Here is a 22,492-nt window from a genome sequence, read left to right as displayed (position 1 = left end):
ACATGTATGACCCAAGTTTGGTTGCTCTAGCATTTATACTTTGTCAGAAACAGCCAAATATGTAAGAGCTAAACACAAAACCTTAACGTTGAGTTTTTTTCCCCAAGTCCAGAAATTTGAGGTTTTTACCAAAAAAAAAGCAGAAATCAATGAAAAGTTTTTAGTGCAGTAGGCTCCACTACCCATGCTACATCTAAGATCGAGGTTTTGTTAGTGTAGCTTTGTCAGCAACAGAGCTAAACGCAAAACCTTAACATTGTTGACGCCGCCATCGGAAAAGCAGCGCCTGTGTCTTTCCGACATCCGTCGTAGGCGACACAAATATCACCTAAATTTTCTCTATTTGAGCCACCCCTCCAAAAACCCAGAAGGGACACACCCTCTGTTCATTTAAAATCGAGTCCCCTTTGCCAAAGGATGCTCCAGGCCAAATTTGGATAAAATCCCTCCAATAGTGCAGAAGAAGAAGGATTTTAAATATTTAAACCTCAAATTCCCTATTGGGCCCCGCATCTCTTCACCCAGAGAGGCCACATCCTCCTTTCATACAAAATTTAGTCCCCTTTACCCAAGGATGCTCCAGGCCTAATTTAGTCAAAATCCATAAAGCTGTTCAGGACTTAGCATTTTAAAGGAACATTTGATGGACGGACGGACGACGGATGGACACTACGGTACGGCATAAACTCACCATGGTCCTTTGGACCAGGTTAGCTAAAAATGCTTTTGTATTGTCAAAACAAAACACAAGTCTAATTTGTAGACTCTTAAAAAGTAGGTGTGTTAATTATCAAATTACAAACCTGCTGAAAAAAACGCTTTTATCTGACTCGGATGTAAAGCATCATGAAAGAAGCAGATGAGACCGAGCTGTCCATGAATGGGAATGGGAGAACCCCACGCATCGTCCTGTGTTCCAGTCAGTAATGAGTTGACCCCTGGTTCACAGGGACTTGGTTTTGATTGGCTTGGAAAGAAGAACTTCAGAGGAGATTTTTTTGTTTTGGTATCTGTGGCAGGAGCTGATTGGTCGATTACCAAGTTCATGGTTGAACGAGGACAGGGCGATCCAACACGACAAGAAGTAAATGCCTGAAATATTTAAATACTGTCAGTAATGTATTTCTCATACACCATATATTTATGTATTTGCATTCACAAGATTATTGTAATGAGGGCTGTAAATTCCAATCCTTATTATAATGGCTTGACAGCCGACAATTCTTGATCTGTCCTAGGGTAAAATTGTGATTGAATTTGTGCTATAAATAACAACAATAGATACTTACACAAACAACATACGTATACATGTTTTACAACTTCAGACTCATATCAAACATGCACTTTATGACGAAATGACAAATCACACATCAGAGAGCTGACTCAGTATAAGATTTGACTAACACAAGGCAATTAAGATCAAGGAATACTTTTCTTTGAAGTGCATGTAAACTAGAACACTGACAGGTCAGTAAGAGCCCCGTCTTGTGGCAATATATCCGCCATAATCATCAAGAAGCAATCTGCCAATAAAGCTGAGCTTGACGTCTGATATTTGGACTTATATTTAACATGTACTATGATGTGAGTCTTGTTTCCTTCCACCTCCATATTTGCTAGGCTAACAGAAATGTAAATACCGGTGCAATACTCATTTGTTAGCTTTGATATGTTTTATTTCACTTTAAATACCTCCTCCATCAAGAGCCAGGGTCAAAGTCAGAGATCCACTTTGTCTTTGACCTTTGGACCCAAATGGCCTTGACCTTTAACCCAGTGACCCTGATCTTTGGTCAGTTGACTTATTCTTTGATTCCGACCAACTTTGCTTCATAATATCATAACAAAAATACAAAACTTGACCTTGACCTTAGGTCATTTGGCTCGGTGTTCAGTTCTGAACAACTTTGCTTCATAATAACATAAAAATAATGTTCATCAGTAAAAAGATACAATATTTGACTTAGATATTGACCTTTGGTCAGTTGACTCCTTGTTTAATTCTGACCAACATTGCTTCAAAGTGTCATAACAAAATGTTCATCAGTGAAATGATACTAAATTTGACCTTGACCTTTGTTCCAATAACCTTGACCTTTGTTCAGTTAACTCCTTATTTAATTCTGACCAATATTGCTTCATAGTGTCATAACAAAATGTTTATCAGTGAAAAAATGCAAAAATAGACCTTGCCCTTGGAACCTAATGACCTTGACCTTTGACCTTGACTTTTTACCGCAGTGTGTCTCTTTGTTTAATTTCGACCAACATTGCTTCATAATGTCATAAAATGCTCATTGGCAAAAAGCTATAATATTTGACCTTGACCTTTGACCAATACCTCTAACCCGATGACCTTGACCTTCGGTCAATTGACTCCTTGTTTAATTCTGATCATATTTGCTTCATCATGTCATAACAAAATGCTCATCAGTGAAAAGATGACTTTTTACCTGAGTGTGTATTTTTGTGAACTGAACATATTGACCAAGTTTCATGTAAATCGGTCAATTAATACCAAGGTTATTAGCCAGGAACAAAATTTGTTGACAGACAGACAGACAGACAGACAGACAGACAGTCAGACGGACGGACAGAGTGATTACTATAGGGCACCCGTATCTCCGATACGGGGCCCTAATAAGAGGATGAAAATAGTTTTATTGTTCAATGTAATGACCCTTGACCTTAGTGCAAACACAGACGGTCAAGACAACGTCACAATTATTGTTGACGTCACACTTAATGAACTAGTTAGTCCTACCTCTGTCATGTTAGGAGACTTCAGCTGGGAGTTGAGTTTGAGTCGTCCGTCTATGTAGACGTTGAGTTGACTGTTGGTGAACGGTCGGCGAGAACTGGTATGAACTACGGCTATACAATGCTGGAATATGTCATTTGTTTTTGTTAAGATTAAATTTTTACCTATAAATTCAAATATTTTTGAAGGAATTACATTCAACAGTTGAAATGAATATAAGAAAGTTGTTAAGCTTGTAATAAAATCATTTTTGTATTTGAGCAATGACAATTTTATACAGCATCATTTTTACATTCTTTTTACGAAATAGTTTTTTATAACAATAGAAAATCTGATAACAAAAACTCCACTTCAGGCAGAGATAACGACAACATTTCTAATGTATATAGGCATTGAAAAGTTATTTTCCTGACCAATTGATGTTATTTTCTAAATTGTCATACAAAGACAGTTATTGACTTTTGGCCACTTTAGGAAGAAGATCTTGAAGTTATTCCCAGTAATGTTGCAGAAAAGTAATGACATACAGCAAATATCACGGAGGCCAGTTTCTGTCACTATCACAGTTGGAGTATTCTTTAGTACTCACCCAGAGATTGTCATGGAGGCCAGTTTCTGTCAGTATCACAGTTAAGTATTCTTTGGTACTCACCCAGAGATTGTCACAGAGGCCAGTTTCTGTCACTATCACAGTTAAGTATTCTTTGGTACTCCCCCAGAGATTGTCGTGGAGGCCAGTTTTTGTCCCTATCAACAGCTGGATATTCATTCTTTGGTACTCACCCAGAGATTGTCACAGAGGCCAGTTTCTGTCACTATCACAGTTAAGTATTCTTTGGTACTCCCCCAGAGATTGTCGTGGAGGCCAGTTTTTGTCCCTATCAACAGCTGGATATTCATTCTTTGGTACTCACCCAGAGATTGTCGTGGAGGCCAGTTTCTGTCACCATCACAGTTGGATATTCTTTGGTACTCACCCAGAGATTGTCATGGAGGCCAGTTTCTGTCACTATCACAGTTGGATATTCATTATTTGGTACTCAACCAGAGATTGTCATGGAGGCCAGTTTCTGTCACTATCACAGTTAAGTATTCTTTGGTAATCACCGAGAGATTGTCATGCAGGCCAGTTTCTGTCACTATCTGGATATTCATTATTTGGTACTCAACCAGAGATTGTCATGCAGGCCAGTTTCTGTCACTATCTGGATATTCATTATTTGGTACTCAACCAGAGATTGTCATGGAGGCCAGTTTCTGTCACTATCAACAGTTGGGTATTCTTTGGTACTCACCCAGAGATTGTTGTGGTGGCCAGTTTCTGTCCCTATCACAGTTAAGTATTCTTTGGTACTCACCCAGAGATTGTCGTGAAGGACAGTTTCTGTCACTATTACAGTTGGGTATTCTTTGGTACTCCCCCAGAGATTGTCGTGGAGGCCAGTTTTTGTCACTATCAACAGCTGGATATTCATTCTTTGGTACTCACCCAGAGATTGTCATGGAGGGCAGTTTTTGTCACTATCAACAGCTGGATATTCATTCTTTGGTACTCACCCAGAGATTGTCGTGGAGGCCAGTTTCTGTCACCATCACAGTTGGATATTCTTTGGTACTCACCCAGAGATTGTCGTGGAGGCCAGTTTTTGTCACTATCAACAGCTGGATATTCATTCTTTGGTACTCACCCAGAGATTGTCGTGAAGGACAGTTTCTGTCACTATTACAGTTGGGTATTCTTTGGTAGTCACCCAGAGATTGTCGTGGAGGCCAGTTTCTGTCACTATCACAGTTAAGTATTCTTTGGTACTCACCCAGAGATTGTCGTGGAGGCCAGTTTCTGTCACCATCACAGTTGGATATTCTTTGGTACTCACCCAGAGATTGTCATGGAGGCCAGTTTCGGTCACTATCACAGTTGGGTATTCTTTGGTACTCACCCAGAGATTGTTGTGGTGGCCAGTTTCTGTCACTATCACAGTTAAGTATTCTTTGGTACTCGCCCAGAGATTGTCGTGGAGGCCAGTTTTTGTCACTATCACAGTTGGATATTCTTTGGTCCTCACCAAGAGATTGTCGTGGAGGCCAGTTTTTGTCACTATCAACAGCTGGATATTCATTCTTTGGTACTCACCCAGAGATTGTCGTGGAGGCCAGTTTTTGTCACTATCAACAGCTGGATATTCATTCTTTGGTACTCACCCAGAGATTGTCACAGAGGCCAGTTTCTGTCACTATCACAGTTGGAGTATTCTTTAGTACTCACCCAGAGATTGTCACAGAGGCCAGTTTCTGTCACTATCACAGTTGGAGTATTCTTTAGTACTCACCCAGAGATTGTCATGGAGGCCAGTTTTTGTCCCTATCAACAGCTGGATATTCATTCTTTGGTACTCACCCAGAGATTGTCACAGAGGCTAGATTCTGTCACTATCACAGTTAAGTATTCTTTGGTACTCGCCCAGAGATTGTCGTGGAGGCCAGTTTTTGTCACTATCACAGTTGGATATTCTTTGGTACTCACCCAGAGATTGTCGTGGAGGCCAGTTTCTGTCGCTATTACAGTTGGGTATTCTTTGTTACTCACCCAGAGATTGTCATGGAGGCCAGTTTCTGTCACTATCACAGTTGGGTATTCTTTGGTACTCACCCAGAGATTGTTGTGGTGGCCAGTTTCTGTCACTATCACAGTTAAGTATTCTTTGGTAATCACCGAGAGATTGTCATGCAGGCCATTTTCTGTCACTATCACAGTTGGATATTCTTTGGTACTCATCGAGAGATTGTCATGCAGGCCAGTTTCTGTCACTATCACAGTTGGATATTCTTTGGTAGTCACCCAGAGATTGTCATGGAGCCAGTTTCTGTCACTATCAACAGCTGGATATTCATTCTTTGGTACTCACCCAGAGATTGTCACAGAGGCTAGATTCTGTCACTATCACAGTTAAGTATTCTTTGGTAATCACCGAGAGATTGTCGTGCAGGCCAGTTTCTGTCACTATCACAGTTGAGTACTCTTTGGTACTCACCCAGAGATTGTCATGGGGGCCAGTTTCTGTCACTATCACAGTTGGATATTCTTTGGTAATCACCGAGAGATTGTCATGCAGGCCAGTTTCTGTCACTATCCCAGTTGGATATTCTTTGGTACTCACCCAGAGATTGTCATGGAGGCAAGTTTCTGTCACTATCACAGTTGGATGTTCTTTGGTATTCTGCGAGAGATTGTCATGCAGGCCAGTTTGTGTCACTATCACAGTTGAGTATTCTTTGGTACTCACTCAGAGTTTGTCATGGGGGCCAGTTTCTGTCACTATCACAGTTGGATATTCCTTCTTTGGTACTCACCCAGAGATTGTCGTGGGGGCCAGTTTCTGTCACTATCACAGTTGGATATTCTTTGGAAGTCACCCAGAGATTGTCATGGAGCCAGTTTCTGTCGCTATCAACAGCTGGATATTCATTCTTTGGTACTCCCCCAGAGATTGTCGTGGGGGCCAGTTTCTGTCACTATCACAGTTGGATCTTCATTCTTTGGTACTCACCCAGAGATTGTCACAGAGGCTAGATTCTGTCACTATCACAGTTAAGTATTCTTTGGTAAGCACCGAGAGATTGTCATGCAGGCCAGTTTCTGTCCCTAACACAGTTGGGTATTCTTTGGTACTCACCCAGAGATGGTCGTGGAGGCCAGTTTCTGTCACTATCACAGTTGAGTACTCTTTGGTACTCACCCAGAGATTGTCATGGGGGCCAGTTTCTGTCACTATCACAGTTGGATATTCATTGGTATTCACCGAGAGATTGTCATGCAGGCCAGTTTCTGTCCCTAACACAGTTGGGTATTCTTTGGTACTCACCCAGAGATGGTCTTGGAGGCCAGTTTCTGTCACTATCACAGTTGAGTATTCTTTGGTACTCACTCAGAGTTTGTCATGGGGGCCAGTTTCTGTCACTATCACAGTTGGATATTCCTTCTTTGGTACTCACCCAGAGATTGTCGTGGAGCCAGTTTCTGTCACTATCACAGTTGAGTATTCTTTGGTACTCACCCAGAGATTGTCATGGGGGCCAGTTTCTGTCACTATCACAGTTGGATATTCATTCTTTGGTACTCACCCAGAGATTGTCGTGGAGGCCAGTTTCTGTCACTATCACAGTTGAGTATTCTTTGCGGTTATATACAGCTATCACAATATCAAAGGTAGGCGTCACAAACGCCTCAAATCCACATCCAGCACTGGACACAAAGCTGTAACAAAAAACTTTGATAAGAGAAACAAATTTCATCACACAAACAAATTAATGAAAAATGGAATATATGCAAACAGTTTTATCTCACAAGTTCTAAAATCACACAGCTGTTAGTTTAACATGGCGCATTCTTACCTTACATTTCAAAAGAAAATTTAAACACTTTTCACACCTTTTTTTGCATTTTTCAGAAAAAGGGGGGGTTGAGCTGTAAAAAAAATGTATGGTATAAATAGTCTACTCCACTGCACAAAATTAAAACAAATTTTCACTGCGACTTTTTATATCCTTTATTCTATTCTTTTGACCTATGACCTTTGACCTCACATACTGTCCTATATCCTGACCTATGACCTCACCTATAAAGGATCCTCCTATAGGAGGTGCCGTCCTGTAGGCTGTGAAGTTTAGTGTCCACAGTACTATCCAAGCAAATCCAGGTCAAGAAGGAGAATCCAGCTCCAGGCCATTTTCGGAAAGACGGCAACGTTATACACTGCAACACAGCATTGTTTTTCATTGATTTAAAATCAAGACATGTTTGAGAGAAATAGATGTTTTGGCAAAAGAAAAAAAAGAAAACCCAGAACTCTTCAAAGGCTGATTAACACCTTTTCTTCTGAGGAATATTTTGGTCATCACCATTCTGGACAAAATCAACTGTGGTCGCAATGAATCATAAACCAAAAGCCTACAACTGTATATCAAAAGGATTTTATGCACAAGTTTCATTAAAGTCGGTCGATGATTGTAGAAGATGCATACCCAATCATCAAAACAGTACCAGAAGAGGGAAATAACCCCCTCCCCCCAAAAAATAAATAAGATTTGCCAAAAACAATTTGAGTACATTTGATAGCCTTCCACCTGAGCCAGCTACAGACTAAATGTTATGACCCTAGGCTTAATGGTTCTTGAGAAGAAATACTTGAACATGTCTGACACTTGTCACCTTGAGTTTAAGTCAAGGTCATTTTTTGTATAGTCCTCCAACCTCCAATGACCTTGTCAATGTCTAGTAGGAAACATCAATTGTAAACTGATGATGGACGCAGACAGATGTCAATGGTTACTGGAGTCATGGCTCAAGTGATGTAATAGAACCTTACATCTGTGGTTTCCTGGAGGTTGAAGAAATGAAGTGCTCCTTCCTTGCCCTCTCGACGAGCCATGGTGGATATAGCATGCATCAGACGGCTGCAGTACGGGTTCTACATCACAAAGAGGAGAAATACTTAGACCATCAAATCTACAAGTGATGTTATACATCATTATCACAATATCGTTGTAGTAACTTTTTAATCATTTTGTATACAGATTATAAACACACATTGATTATATTTAGATTTTGAAACAGTGGAAAGGGTTAATATTCTTTGATAAATATTTATATTCATTAATTGATTTGATTATTTATTAATTTGTTTTTACACTGTGTATTTATTAATAATCACAATTTCACATTTTAAACACTATACGAATGCAAATTTGCGACAATTTTACAAAGGATATCCTCAAAAAAACATTATGTTATAAAACTATTTAAAAACCCTACTTTGAGGTGGAACATAAGGAATATAGACCCTGCTGTTGAGAGAAACATTTACACCAAACTAGCCCACTAGTGTTTAGAAACAGCAAACGGTCTAGACCTCGCTGCTGACCGAGACAGGTCATTTTAAGATATCTACCATTTCTTATTAATGTTCTGAACATTCAAAAGTATCTTTACATCATTCACTGACATAGCATTTGAAAATGTTGGAAAAATATTCAACTCGGGCCACAAGCGGCATTTGTTAATTATTTTTTCCAACAATTTCTCAACCTCATTATATATTCCACCATAATACACGCACTTACATTGATTATTTCGAAAATATGTACTGGACTTAAACCACACAATAACAGTTCTATTTACAAGATTAAAGACTTAGTGTAACATGTGTTAATTTTTTTATTGAATGATTATCCTACAAACCTGTTTCTCCTCTTCGTCCAGTCTTAGAAGACCAATCAGCTGTTTTAATTCTGTCGCAGTAATAGACTGAGTCCCAAGAGATTCAAGAAGGCTTATTAAGTGACCTAGGGAAAATGAAACATAAAAGTCATGGATTTGGCAGACAGACACAACCTAGCTTCATCGTTACAATTTCAGACACTCAAAATTTTTGTATACTAGCTTGAATGTAATTAGCAAGTGTCTATTTCTTTAAGCTCCCTTCACTAACCCTCCTTTTTTGCTGCAAGGAATATAGAAGTCATTTGTGAATATGTCATAAAACTCATTACAACAAGAGGTCCATTGGACCTGTATCACTCACCTGGTTTTATATTTAAGTCATTACAACTGAATGCATTAGTACATCTTTATATGAAATTTCCTCAAATCCAGACAAGATCTATGTTCTAACCCAACTGGGACCACAAAATCTGACTTTCAACTAATCAGGGGCCTCCATTGAGTTACCATGTTAACAGATTTTGAAATAAGTAATATGTCATATTACAGGGTGTAATTAGACAATACTTTAATTTTCATTCAACTATATGCTTTTATAAACCTAGAAACCAATTTTTAACAATTTATGAAAACTACAACTACACCATAGGATATGATAATCTTGCTGTACCATTTCTAAGGACTGCAGGGGTCAAATCAACCTCATTCAATTAAGAAATGTTTGCAGGCAATAAGTGGATATTAGCGTCTTAAAGCAAAATATTAAATAATTTTAATCTTTGGGAGGAGGAGATAGGTTTTGAAGAAAAAGTTGACGATGGACGATGGCGACGGACGCTGCGCCATGGCATAAGCTCACTTGCCCTTCGGGCAGGTGAGCTGATAACCATAAACCTGGTAATGAGCCCACCCATATCCCATACTGTTCAGCTGAAATGCATTCCTTATCCCCTACTTTGGTCCAAACTAAATAAATACATTATGCATTCCCACCATCTTTGCAATTTTTCAAATGTCATGCGTATGAATTAGGTCAAATGCGCTACACAGACTTGCGGAGATCTTACCGACAGCTTTCTGATTTATCTGACGCTCTCGTCCTAGGACAGTTAAGATGGCACTGATCATTCCGTCATTACAGCAATTCATCTTGTTGTTATGACCTTTTCCACAGAGCTTGCTCAAACTCTCTGACAGCCATATTTGGAGGTCATGTGACTGGATGTCTGGCAACCAGCATAGCAACATAACGGCTGCCTGTGTATTTTGCACATTGTGTTCTTTTGTCTCATCAAATTCTCCTTCCACAACCTGAAAGTGGGATCAGAGGGAATAAATTTAGAGAACAAATCATTTACTAAGAAAATATTAAAAACATTTTTTTTAATCTTAAACCGATTGACCAATGTTTTTATAGTAACCAATTCTTCAAGACATTATCGTTACATTTTAGATTTATCTTGACATTCTAACCCTGAAAAGTTACCAGTGAACAAATAAGACTATATATACGTCTAGCTTTTAATAAGCAATGTTATTATACCTTAAGTTTTAACATTCAATATTTGAGTTGAGAAACAAGAGTAAATTGCATTGTCTTTTTTAAAGACACAACAACAGTTTGGTTTGGTTTGTTTGTGTTTTACGTCCTATTAACAGTTATGGTCATTTAAGGACGTGTCAGGTTTTGGTGGTAGAGGAAAGCGGGAGTTCCCGGAGAAAACCATCGACCAACGTCCAGTACCTGGGGACTGCCCCACGTAGGTCTCGAACCCGTGACCCAGTGATGGAGGGTTCATGGTAGCAGAATGTCGGACGCCTTAACCACTTGGCCACCAAGGCCCCTCAGACAACAAAAGTCTACCTTCTGCAAGATCAGAACCAATGACCCTTCAATAAATTGAGGGATACAATCCCACTTGAGTTATGGGTCCCCTTAGTCAAAGTACCAATCGTGAAACTTCAATTTTAATTCAACAAACACTTACCAGATTTAAGACGGCCCTGAGGAGCTCAATGGAGGGTTGTCCAAGACTCTTCAGTGCCTCCACAAACTTTGTATAACCCACCCTCAGCTGAAACCGCTCCTGATCACAACACACATGATAGAAAATTTAAAGTGAAACAATCTATTTATTTTGGTCACAGAAGACAATTTTTAATTTTTAAATAATTTTCAGTACTTATTCAACTTTAGTAAATCGAAAATAATCATGTCAAAAATGTTAAAATATGATGACCCCTAAGACAGATATATGTTCACAGTAAACAATTACCTACCATTTATATAGCCTGCAAAATTACACAACAGGTGTGATATGTTTTATTTATAGGTAAAGTGATCAGGTAGTTTTATAGTACCAAAGTTTATATTCATAAATCTGACAACAGTTGTATAACTTTGTAACAAATATAACAAAAGTTGAAAAATGTTTTTTTGTTGTTTCCTTCAAGTTCAAAGATTTTCGTTCTCTTTGGTCTGTTAATGATCCTGAAAAAAACACAGAAGTGATATACTACAAACCTTGGCATTGACGGAGCCGGACAGCACCGTACTCATCACCCGCAGCACAGACATGGCCAGTTTCTGGGCCTCACTTCCTGTCAACTGTAAATATAAACATCCTGTGAATAACGGCAATATCAGTACAGGTATTTACCAATTCTGTTAAGGAGCCAGGTACAGGAACGCCTAAACCATATGTTAATCGCGACACTTGCGGATCCCTAATATCAATGATTTATATTTATGGTGAAGTATAAATTATCGGTGTGTAAAACTAATATCATTTTTAGAAGTTGGTAATTATTACGTGAATCATTGGTTTTGAAGTGGTCTGGGATGGTTAATACTTACGGCAGTTTTTTGTAGAAGTGATACAAACGCATCAAATGTCCCGCCACTAACCATGATCACCTGTAGGGCACTTTTATCCTGACACGCCAACATCTCGTTAATGGCACCTATAATATAAACAGGTACGAGAACAAAGAGTTAACATCTGATGATGGTGGGCTAAAATGTTTACCAAGCAAACAATCGTATCCTTTAAAGATCTCCGTACCACTGCGTAACACTATAACTAAGTATTGGAAGCTACTTTTTCTAGCATTACTATTCCGTCTTTGCGTATTGCAGAGTTATCTTCTCTTGAGAGCAGGTATTGATTGTTACGTCATTTGTTTCTGAGAGTAACGTCATCATTCTTTGAGAAAACGACGTAATTTTCTCACACAAACCAATGACATAACAATCAATACCTGCTCTCAAGAGAAGATAACTCTGCAATACGCAAAGACGGAATAGCTTTGATAACTCATTTCTGAAAAGAAACCAAAACCTTGAAGGACTTTTATGAGAAATAATAATAAAGATGTATACTATAGTCAACAACAGTGTTTTGAGTGGAAAAAACCTGCGGGGCTAGACCAGGATTCTAACTAATTGAGCTACTTAGACAAAAGGAGAATCATAGCACAATTGTGCTACTCAGTTATATCAAAACAAATTCAAGGGGAAGTAACTGTATATAGGGAAAAATAAAGTGATCTTTAAGGAAAGATAAATATTCATCAGAGTTCAGGATGTTCTTGGGAGCTATTGTAACTGAAGAGTTAAGCTCACACTTATCATGAGAGCTGTTGTATATTATAACAAGAAAACTGAGATCTTGGGAGCTATCGTAACTGAAGAGTTTAGCACATACCAATCATGGCAATCTGCATACGAGTTTCATTTTCATCTTCTGGCTCCATGTCGTTCTCCAGTAACACCTGCATGTAGCCCTCCATCACCTGGGAAACCTCGACCTGTCTCTGTATAAAAGTATTAACTTGTCACATACAGTAAAACTTGTATAAGTCGAAGTCCTCAGGACCAATAATTAATATATATACATGTCCAGTATCATTACCAGTAAGTACCCCTTTTGTTTATTATCATCTGATGTGATTCTTTAAATGTCAATGATCTACTGGTTAACTGATTTGGTATAGCACCATGTATCTTATGAACAAACAAGGTCACCCTACATGATCTGGTATAGAGCTATGTATCATGTGACCAAACAACGCCAAGGTCACCCTTCATGATCTTGTATAGAGTTATTTATCATGTGACCATACAGGTTAAGGTCACCCTACATGATCTGGTATAGAATTATGTATCACGTGACCAAACAAGTTTAATGTCACCCTTCATGATCTGGTATAGATTTATATATCATGTGACCATACAAGGTCAAGGTCACTATAATTGATCTGGTATAAAGCTGAGTATCATGTGACCATACAGGGTCTAGGTCACCCTACATGATCTGGTATAGAATTATGTATCACGTGACCGAACAAGTTTAATGTCACCCTTCATGATCTGGTATAGATTTATATATCATGTGACCATACAAGGTCAAGGTCACTTTAATTGATCTGGTATAAAGCTGAGTATCATGTGACCATACAGGGTCAAGGTCACCCTACCTGATCAGGTATGGCCGCGTGTATCATGTGCACCATACAGATGATGGACTTGAGAACAAGATCCTTCAGACTGAGCAGCTCCTGTCGTTGTTCGTTAGTTGGACCCTGTTTCTTGTCAAAGGCCAGCATCTTCAACAGGACATCAAGGGTAGCAGGTGTGATCACCTTCAGGGCATTCGACTGAAACAAAAATATGAAGATAATTCACATGATCAATATCATCAATATATCGGACGACATGTTTTTATTTTTCATATGTTATGAAGTTTTGCATATTCACACACTTCTGGCAGGTGATAAAATTAAGAATGGAAATTTTATATGACACAATTTGTGGTCTGTAACATAAAGCAATACTCTACATCAATACCCACTACATAGCCAAATATGTGTATGTAACTAGCCTTTCTCCACATGTGATGGCCACAACATGTTTATGTAACTAGCCTATCTCCAAATGTGATGGCCCCAAACCTGTTTATGTAACTAGCCTTTCTACACATATGTTGGCCCCAAACATGTAAATGTTACTTACCTGATCTCCACACATGATGGCCCCAAACATGTAATTGTTACTTACCTGGTCTCCACACCTGATGACACAAAACTGGTATATGTTCCTTACCAGGTCTCCACACATGATGGCCCCAAATATGTATATGTTCCTTACCTGGTCTCTGCACATGATGGCCTAAAACAGGTATATGTTCCTTACCTGGTCTCCACACATGATGGCCCAAAACAGGTATATGTTACTAACCTGGTCTCCACATATGATGGCCAAAAAAAAGGTATATGTTCCTTACCTGGTCTCCACAAATGATGGCCCAAAACAGGTATATGTTCCTTACCTGGTCTCCACACATGATGACCCAAAACAGGTATATGTTCCTTACCTGGTCTCCACACATGATGGCCCCAAACATGTGAAGCTGTCGAAGTTTTAGGTCTATATTGAAATTTCCACGTTCACAACAATCTACAAAATATAAGTTATACCAAAATTATAATCTGTTTGTTTTGACAAACTAGAATTTTATCTTTTTTTTAAAAACAATTACACAACAAACATTATTTTTTAAATACATACAGGTATAAATATAGGAAAGATCTGTATAGTTTTTGAGGAGTGTTCCTCTCACATTTATATGGATTATTCCCCGAAAAAAACTTATTCATTCAGTGTTAAACTAGCAGCATGGAGATGTTCAGGGCTGTAGTACCAAGTGTTACTTGTTAGGAAAGGTTGGTCACCATGTTGAATTTGTACATATATTTAACCATTAAAATAAAACTTTCAGGAAATTTTTATGTATTCATTTACACAATCATGTACCACTGAAAAACGTTTTGCCATATTATTCATATTTTTAGAAAACTACCACAAAATTCAAAACATTTCTGCCATTGCCCAGACAACTTTCATAATGAATTGACCTTTGACCCATCACTGTGACCTTGACCTTTGAGGTATAGACTTAAGAATGGTATACCACAGTGACATTACTCTAGTTAAAATAACATTTGTGTATAAAATGTCAGCAAAACTGTCTGCAGCTAGTTAGAATTTAAGGTCCAGACACAAAATGGACAGGCAGATGGACATCAAACAAACACGACTGTGGGAGTTTCCACAGGTTGTAACAAAATTGTCTTACCGTAGAAATATGGGACAACTTCCACATGGAGAGATGCTGGTCTGCACTTGATTCTACTTCTGTCCACCGTCCACCTACAAGGGGACGTCACCAGTGTTATAAGTGTAATGATAATACACACACACAATTACACAGAAATATAAAAATACATTATGAAGTCAATGACACAATTTTTCACAACAAGACATTAACTTTGCATGACCATTTTTGCCTTCAATGTCCAAACATATTGATTTTTTTTTCTCTATAAAACAACTAGGAAATCCCTGCTTCCACTCATCGATGGTCAGGTGACACAGAGGATAGTGTACAAGTCTTTCAACAAGATGGCAGAGAACTGATTCCCCAATCCCTCGGTTTTCTCCAAGTACTCCAGTTTCCTCTCTCAATAATACCCTCTGTACGCTACCATTTTGACCAACAAAAGTGATTAATGCTTGAACACTGACAGGTCAGCAAGGGCGCCTCCATGTGCTTGACCAAACCCCCTGGTCTATTTTTAGTAACAGTAACCTGGTCTTTAAAAACTTTTTGATTTTTAAATCCCTATTGCACATCTATATATCACAGTGTATCACCATGTCCAATTTCAAACAAATTAGATTTCTGGATTCTGAGATAAGGACTTGACTCCCTACAATCTTTTATTAATGACAGGAACCTTGACCTTAACACTATTAAATATGTTTTTGCTACCTGAATTTTACAACAGCCTGTTCCTTTTATGAATCAGGAAAATATAACATTATTTGTATTGAAATTGTGAATATATTCCTCAGTTTTTTTGTCATTTTGGGAAAAGAAGGCACTTTTTTAGCTAGGGAACCGCCTGTATTCGGCAGTCAAAATAAGCAAAAAAAAAACTGCTATATTTCGCTCTTTTACATATAACCATGTCACTTTTCAAAAAGATTAGTCTTTCGGATTCCAAAATAATCTCCAGAAACAAAAGTGTGGACAGACTGACGAACACTGTGCTTACTGTAGTGCACCCACATCTCTGATGCCAGACCCTTATAATGTAGAAACACTTTCATAGAACTTTAATCATGAATGTTGTAAAAAGTCAACAAATAAAATCTGTCTCCTGCTGAAATCTGACTGAATGATCTGGACTGAATTTAGTATATTCTAGAGTATTTAGCAATACATTTTTGATGGCTAGGTCCAAATTTAAGGATAAAATCATGTTTAAATGCAAAAGAGACATACTCCCTAATACGCCGACGCCACACGAAGAATGGATCATACAGACACTCGAAGAAATGAACGGTAAGCCTCACAAAGGTGGACAACTCTTCTGTTTCTGCAGCAGGTAAGTCAGATGACATCTGTAAAATATTCATATCTATATCAAAATGCCCTCAAGGTAATTAAATATAATACAATTAGGGTAATGAAAAAAAAACTTTATTATCAAGATACTGATCAGTAATAAAAGCAAAAGTGATCAATAATAAAATTTGTGTATCTTTTTATTGTAATTTATATATGCCCTATAGGCCTCCTCTAGAATTTATTGTTCATTAAGATGACTGACTGAGATGTACTTTTATTCATTAATAATGTATACAATCATGGATCAGATAATCGTTTTCTACAGAAGTGGTCAACAGTGTGGTAGAGCTACATTGCAGACGAGGACAACAAATTAGAACAACGCCTGACCTATTATGTATCTACCTGGATAATCGTTATATTTTATGCAAATAATTTACCTGTTCAATTATTGTCATGCCGATGTTGACAATATATTTCACAAATCCACAGGACGCTACCATAGGCACATTGTCACAATTTCTGCAAATAAAGTGAGAAATCAAGATGGTATCATTCACAACAACAAACTTTAGCAACTAATATCCTTTTTGAACGCGAAAGTGGAAATGACACGCTGATCATTACGATTACAATTTTCAGTTAAATTTGACAAAACACTGACATAGACAGGTCTCTATCTACATCTGACAATTGTAGCTGGGGTTCTCACTTCAGGTTCAGGCAATAGAATATAAATAAACAAACAATTTAAAAGTAGACGGTTTATCATGGTTTTGTGAATTTAATTGTTATCCGTAGATAAATTTTACCTTGTAAAACTCCCCAGGCTTTGTACTTTGATAGAGCATAAATAATATGATGTGACATTTAACATCTTATATTTAACTGACAGCATATACATCCATATGAAATGAACTTAAAATCCCTCACATGCTCCTATCCCTAATGATTAGTATTGAGAAGATTTACCCTTATTTCAGACTAAAATAAAAATAAAAATGGTAAAGGTCAAAGACAATAATTTATTTTTTTGCTCAATTTTTAATTTTGGCCTGATGTAATTACCTGCATATGACAATAAGGCACTGTAAAATAGACTTGGCAAGTGTGAGATGTGACGGGTCCTTCTGTTGTGCGAAGAGTTCACTCGTCTGTGAAAGGTGGTTTCGGAACACTTGGAGGATGCCATCTGGGAGTCTGGTCATGTGGGGTCCTTCGTCCGAAAACCTGTTTAAGTAGAAATTAAAAAAAAAATCTAGGTTACATTGAATTCATATAAGACAAATACGATATCATTTTTTTATTGTTAAGATAATTTAAAAAAAATCATATTCAAACAGTTAAAGTATATGAAATATATATCCCTGTTTCTTTCCTTTACTTTAGACTAAGAACACACCTCCAATAAACAAGTGATTTGGAATTGCAAAGTTGGTTTGAAACAATAAGGTCAGATGATTTCCAATTTACTTTCTAGTCAATTTACAGAAAATAGAAACAGCATGAACACTCCTGCAGTGATACAGTGAGTTACTCCAACCACAACAGAGGTCTCACAACCATGCATTACTAGTTTCAATGATATCATTATTGTCTTTTGTTGCCTGGCGCAGTGAAGTACAAAAAACGTTTGACTTGGGTACCTGTGGAAAACAGCAGGGTTGATTCTGAAGATAGTTACTAACCCTGATATAACAAAATATGATGACGATTTCCAGTTGTTATTAAAGAGAGAAACTGAGACAGACTTACACTTCGTCGAGGTGGTCAAAATCATAGTCAATCAAGTTCTTGTATGATTTGATGAAAAGTGCCAGAAATTCTTTGAGCGTATGGACATCATTCTGAAAATAATTAAGTTTAATGATCAACATCATCATAACAACCAGAGGGTCTGTATCGCTCACCATAATTAATTTACCTCAATTTTCCCTATTGGACACTGCCATTAATACAAAATTGAGTCCCCTTTACCCAAAGATGCTCATGCTACACAAGATTTGGTTAAAATCCCTCCAATCAAACTGAAGGAGAATGATTTTAAACATTTATTACTATTTTTCCCATTGGGCCCAACCCCTCTGCCCCCGGGTGGACCACTTCTCTGTTTATACAAAACTGAGTCCCTTTTGCCCAGCAAGGATGTGTTAAACAAAATTTGGTTTAAATCTCTCCAATAAATTTAAAGGAGAAGGATTTTAAAGATTAAGAAAACCATGTGGTCTGGCAGGTGATCCCATACTTTCATACTTTGTCACTTCCGATCAGGGAATCAAACCTAGGCTGCCTTGGTGAAAGGCAAGTGTGCTATCCAATGCACCACCAGACCACACTCTCCGTTAATACGACATTTCGTCCCCTTTATCCAAGGAAGCTCTGGACCAAATTTGGTTCAAAAAGAAACAGAATTTTAAAGATTTACATCATGTTTCCTATTGGGCTCCAGCCCCCAGGTCATGGACCAACAACTAACGTACACAAAAATCATTAGATTTGATTACAACAATTCATTTACTGAAGTGTAGCAGAACTAGACTTTGTCACTAGTTGGTGACCAGGGGCGCATTTCTTTTACGTGAATACGAAAAATGTTTCCGCATCATTTTAATGTTTCACCGTTTCATTTCAGACACAGAAACATGTGAAACATGAGTCATTGATGTTTCAAGACCGAAACATGAACTGAGAACGGTCCGGGTATTAGTTTTTATTATTACCAAGATGGCGCTCAACATCACAGAAGTCGTGCTACAACTAATTCAACATAGCTACTACACCTATTTGCATCCTCTCTGCTGTTCATTGACAGTGGCAATAAATATAGTGCAGTTGGAAATGGTCTTGTGCTAAAAGCTTCATTAATCAAATTTGTAGAGCATGACTTTTGCAGCTCTAGAAAGGAATGAGCTGCTACAACAGCTATATGATCGATGACAGCCATTTTGTTTTTCAGAAACAGAAAACAGAAAAAAGCAACATGTTTTAAGAAACAGAAACATGTTTTGGTTTTCTAAAAACACATTGTTTTTATATTACATTAAATCATGTTTCTGATTTCAAAACATTGAACTGAAACATGTTACAGATTTAGGTTAAAGAAATGCACCCCTGGTTGCATGTTGCTCACTCATTTTCAGAGTCTAAATATATACATAGAGTTTGGAGGTCTCTGATTTGAATCTCAGTCTGGTCATTTCAATTTTTGTTTCCTGTTACAGAAGTAATAAGACATACATGTACAGTAATTACTTATATATGTTTATCAAATCGTTGATATATGAACGTTTTAAAGTTGTGTATTGTCTTATGTATATTTTTATTGAATTTGTGCATGCCTTTTTACCTTAATACATATTTGTATTACATTTGTCTGGGTACACTTTTATCTGCTAGGTCACTTGCCAGCCCACCTCTGACACTCATCCTACGTGTGACTCAATATATATGGAGTTCATGTTTATTTAGTGTTAAAGTTGAAAATATGCAAAACTTCTGAGGTGTATAAGCATTATATATATTGTGAAATATTACTTGAAACAAACATAAATGCATGCTATTTCCCTATCTTTGTAATTATAGGTTCCCCAAGAAAAAATGGTGAAAATAAAAAGTTGGACTTATATTATGTAATGGTGGTTCTGGGTATATTCTACGAGAGCAATATATTCTGTGTCCGTCGAAGTTATCAACCCAGCAACCTGACCGGAAATGGTAATTAAGGTGCTGACATTCTTATTCTTGTCCGATCTTTTTTTAGAAGTCGCAGAATAATGAAAACTTTACAAAGTTACGTTAGGTCTATTTTCATTCCTGAACAGTGAGTCATCCATGTAAATATTCACGCAAATCTAACAACATTTATTTTTGAATCATAAAAACTCGCTTAATCCTCTAATCAATATTCGATCGGGTCTTCTGAAGGTGTGGTCTTGATGCAGATGCTGAAATTATCTGAGCTGTCAATATTTTGATGGATCTGGTGCTAAGGAAGAATAACTCACGAAAACTTACCTTGGCAGAGTAAATCATCCACAGCTGGAAGAGATTTTCTGACGTTGGTAACTCTTCCATTGCTGCATCCGGAAACGCCATAAATTAAAAAGATTTTCAAGTGTCAAGTCATTTTCTTTCCTAATTTGTGCTCACAGGTAAAGATGACGGCCATGACGGTAGGGTCTATTTCTATCCATGTGTTATGAACAATATGATTGGTCGTCTGTTTGTTACAGTATGAAAAACTCATTTTCATTGGCTGGTTGTGTAAAATCTAAAAGTAGCCCGCGATCACAGCTGGGGGATTCCCTTCCGCCTTGATTTACCCGCGAAATTTCGAACTTCTTTAAAGCAGAGACGTTTAATACATAATTACAAATTAGTAATATATATCTCTCTGCTAATACTTTGAGATCGATGTTAAGAAAAAAATAGGTAACATATGTTAGCTCATTGTAATAATAGGGAACGTGACCTGGAAAAGCTAAAACTAATTAGTAAAATTACAATACAGTTAAATTTAAGTCTATCTCCCAGGTAAACAGTGAAGAATTGCTAAATCAATTTCTTTATTTAATAATAAAAAATATGTAGCTCACCCTCTAAACGTCAAGATAAAGCTGAAGCTTTCAACATATTTATTTTACTTCTGTATCAGATTCTATCTATGACACTAGGCAGCATGGCTTACTCCCCCTTAGTCATGTAAAATTATGTTGTAGAATTAATAAGCAAGCTGGTCCTGATGGTGCACCCCCTAAATTAATTAAATTCTTACTTTCTTCCATTGTAAAAATCCTTAAAATCCTCTTAAATCAAATTTTCTCTATATAGTGGTAGAAGCCTCCGATCCAAGTAACTTAAAGACCTATAGCCATTACTTCAGTTCTATCTAAAATTATGAGGAAAATAGCGTTTAAATATGTATTCAATGTTATTGCTAAACATAATATGTTCAGTACTAGTAAACATCAATCAGGTTTCAAACAAGGCGATTCTACGGTCAATCAACTTCTCTCAATATATAATACCACAAGTAAAAATTAAGATAAAGGTTAAGAAGCAAAACTTTTGATACAGTTTGGCATAGAGGTTATAAAAGCATTCAGATTGCCCTCTGTGTTTTATTCAATCAGGATTCAAATGTTTTGACTGTTGGTAACGTAACCATGGCAACTGGAAGAGAGTTCCAATGGTTAACAATCCGGCCGTTCATTGAACAAGTTAAGTCTACTCCTTCGTTTTATTGGTGCCAGACTGTGTCCTCTTGTTCTTTTGTTATTATTTGGAATTAAAAATCCTTCTGTGACAACTCGATCATATACTCCATGTGTTAATTTATCTACTTGGATCATGTCTCCTCTCACCCTCCTAGGTTTCAGTGTAGGTAATTTCAGAATCCTCAGTCTGTTTTCGTAGCTTAGATCTTTCATTCCCTGTATTTGTTTTGTTGCTTTTCTCTGTACATTTTCTATTTCATTTATGTATGTTTGTAAATATGGATTCCATACGCAGGTCCCATATTCCACATTTTTTGGTTTGTTTGTGTTTAACGTCCTATTAACAGGACGCTCCAGGTTTTGGTGGTGGAGGAAAGCCGGAGTTCCCCCACTTCCAATGCTGTGGGAGAACAAAGTTAAACTCTTGATGATTTTCGCCAGGTGGTGCTTTACATCCTTATCTGCACCTTTATTATGTATACTACGTTGTACTAGTACTGTTATTGTAATCATAATTCTGTACAAAAATTGAACACATGGTAATACATGTATTTTTCACTGTAATACATTGTCATACCATTTTGTAATAATGTATAGACATTTGTAATATCACTTTTTTAATTATGATGAAATTGTTTACTGTTTAACTGGTTATTTTGTTGGGATGATATTTTTACTAGTTTACAGTCAAACTTCCTTTAATCAAACTTCAAAGTCGATGTGATGTTATTTGTGGATGGGATGTGATAAAAACAAATACTACAGAATATCTAAACATGTTTTTCTGATGGTGGTTTCTTGGACAAAATGATTTTGGGGAGTGACTAACAGACATGTTTAGCTCACCTGCCCGAACGGCAAGCGAGCTTATGCCATGGCA

General features: G+C 37.4%; 1 protein-coding gene across 4 annotated transcripts in view; it reads right to left on the bottom strand.

Annotated features, from left to right (window-relative positions):
- The window catches only part of LOC110458801 (neurobeachin-like protein 1), an 81,287-nt gene extending 60,711 nt beyond the window's left edge, over positions 1 to 20,576 (bottom strand). For all 4 annotated transcript variants that reach the window (XR_002463827.1, XM_021510710.1, XM_021510712.1 and 1 more), the window contains exons 1-19: positions 20,411 to 20,576; positions 18,152 to 18,243; positions 17,465 to 17,626; positions 16,837 to 16,918; positions 16,331 to 16,449; positions 15,119 to 15,192; positions 14,357 to 14,439; positions 13,461 to 13,640; positions 12,689 to 12,797; positions 11,839 to 11,945; positions 11,506 to 11,589; positions 10,970 to 11,068; positions 10,049 to 10,292; positions 9,000 to 9,103; positions 8,128 to 8,229; positions 7,378 to 7,514; positions 6,884 to 7,016; positions 2,765 to 2,884; positions 804 to 1,092 (exon numbers count right to left, since the gene is read on the bottom strand). Coding sequence is in view for 3 of the 4 variants with exons in the window: in XM_021510710.1 (XP_021366385.1) it covers positions 804 to 1,092; positions 2,765 to 2,884; positions 6,884 to 7,016; positions 7,378 to 7,514; positions 8,128 to 8,229; positions 9,000 to 9,103; positions 10,049 to 10,292; positions 10,970 to 11,068; positions 11,506 to 11,589; positions 11,839 to 11,945; positions 12,689 to 12,797; positions 13,461 to 13,640; positions 14,357 to 14,439; positions 15,119 to 15,192; positions 16,331 to 16,449; positions 16,837 to 16,918; positions 17,465 to 17,626; positions 18,152 to 18,243; positions 20,411 to 20,491 (2,401 nt within the window). In the remaining variant the exon portion in view is untranslated. The remainder of the gene's footprint in view (positions 1 to 803; positions 1,093 to 2,764; positions 2,885 to 6,883; positions 7,017 to 7,377; positions 7,515 to 8,127; positions 8,230 to 8,999; positions 9,104 to 10,048; positions 10,293 to 10,969; positions 11,069 to 11,505; positions 11,590 to 11,838; positions 11,946 to 12,688; positions 12,798 to 13,460; positions 13,641 to 14,356; positions 14,440 to 15,118; positions 15,193 to 16,330; positions 16,450 to 16,836; positions 16,919 to 17,464; positions 17,627 to 18,151; positions 18,244 to 20,410) is intronic.
- Between the last annotated feature and the right edge of the window lie 1,916 nt (positions 20,577 to 22,492).

This window comes from Mizuhopecten yessoensis, unplaced genomic scaffold, assembly GCF_002113885.1.
Source record: "Mizuhopecten yessoensis strain PY_sf001 unplaced genomic scaffold, ASM211388v2 scaffold9801, whole genome shotgun sequence".
Classification (NCBI taxonomy): Eukaryota; Metazoa; Mollusca; class Bivalvia; order Pectinida; family Pectinidae; genus Mizuhopecten; species Mizuhopecten yessoensis.
The sequence above is the reverse complement of the archived record's forward strand: the minus strand, read 5'-3'. Positions and strand labels throughout refer to the sequence as shown.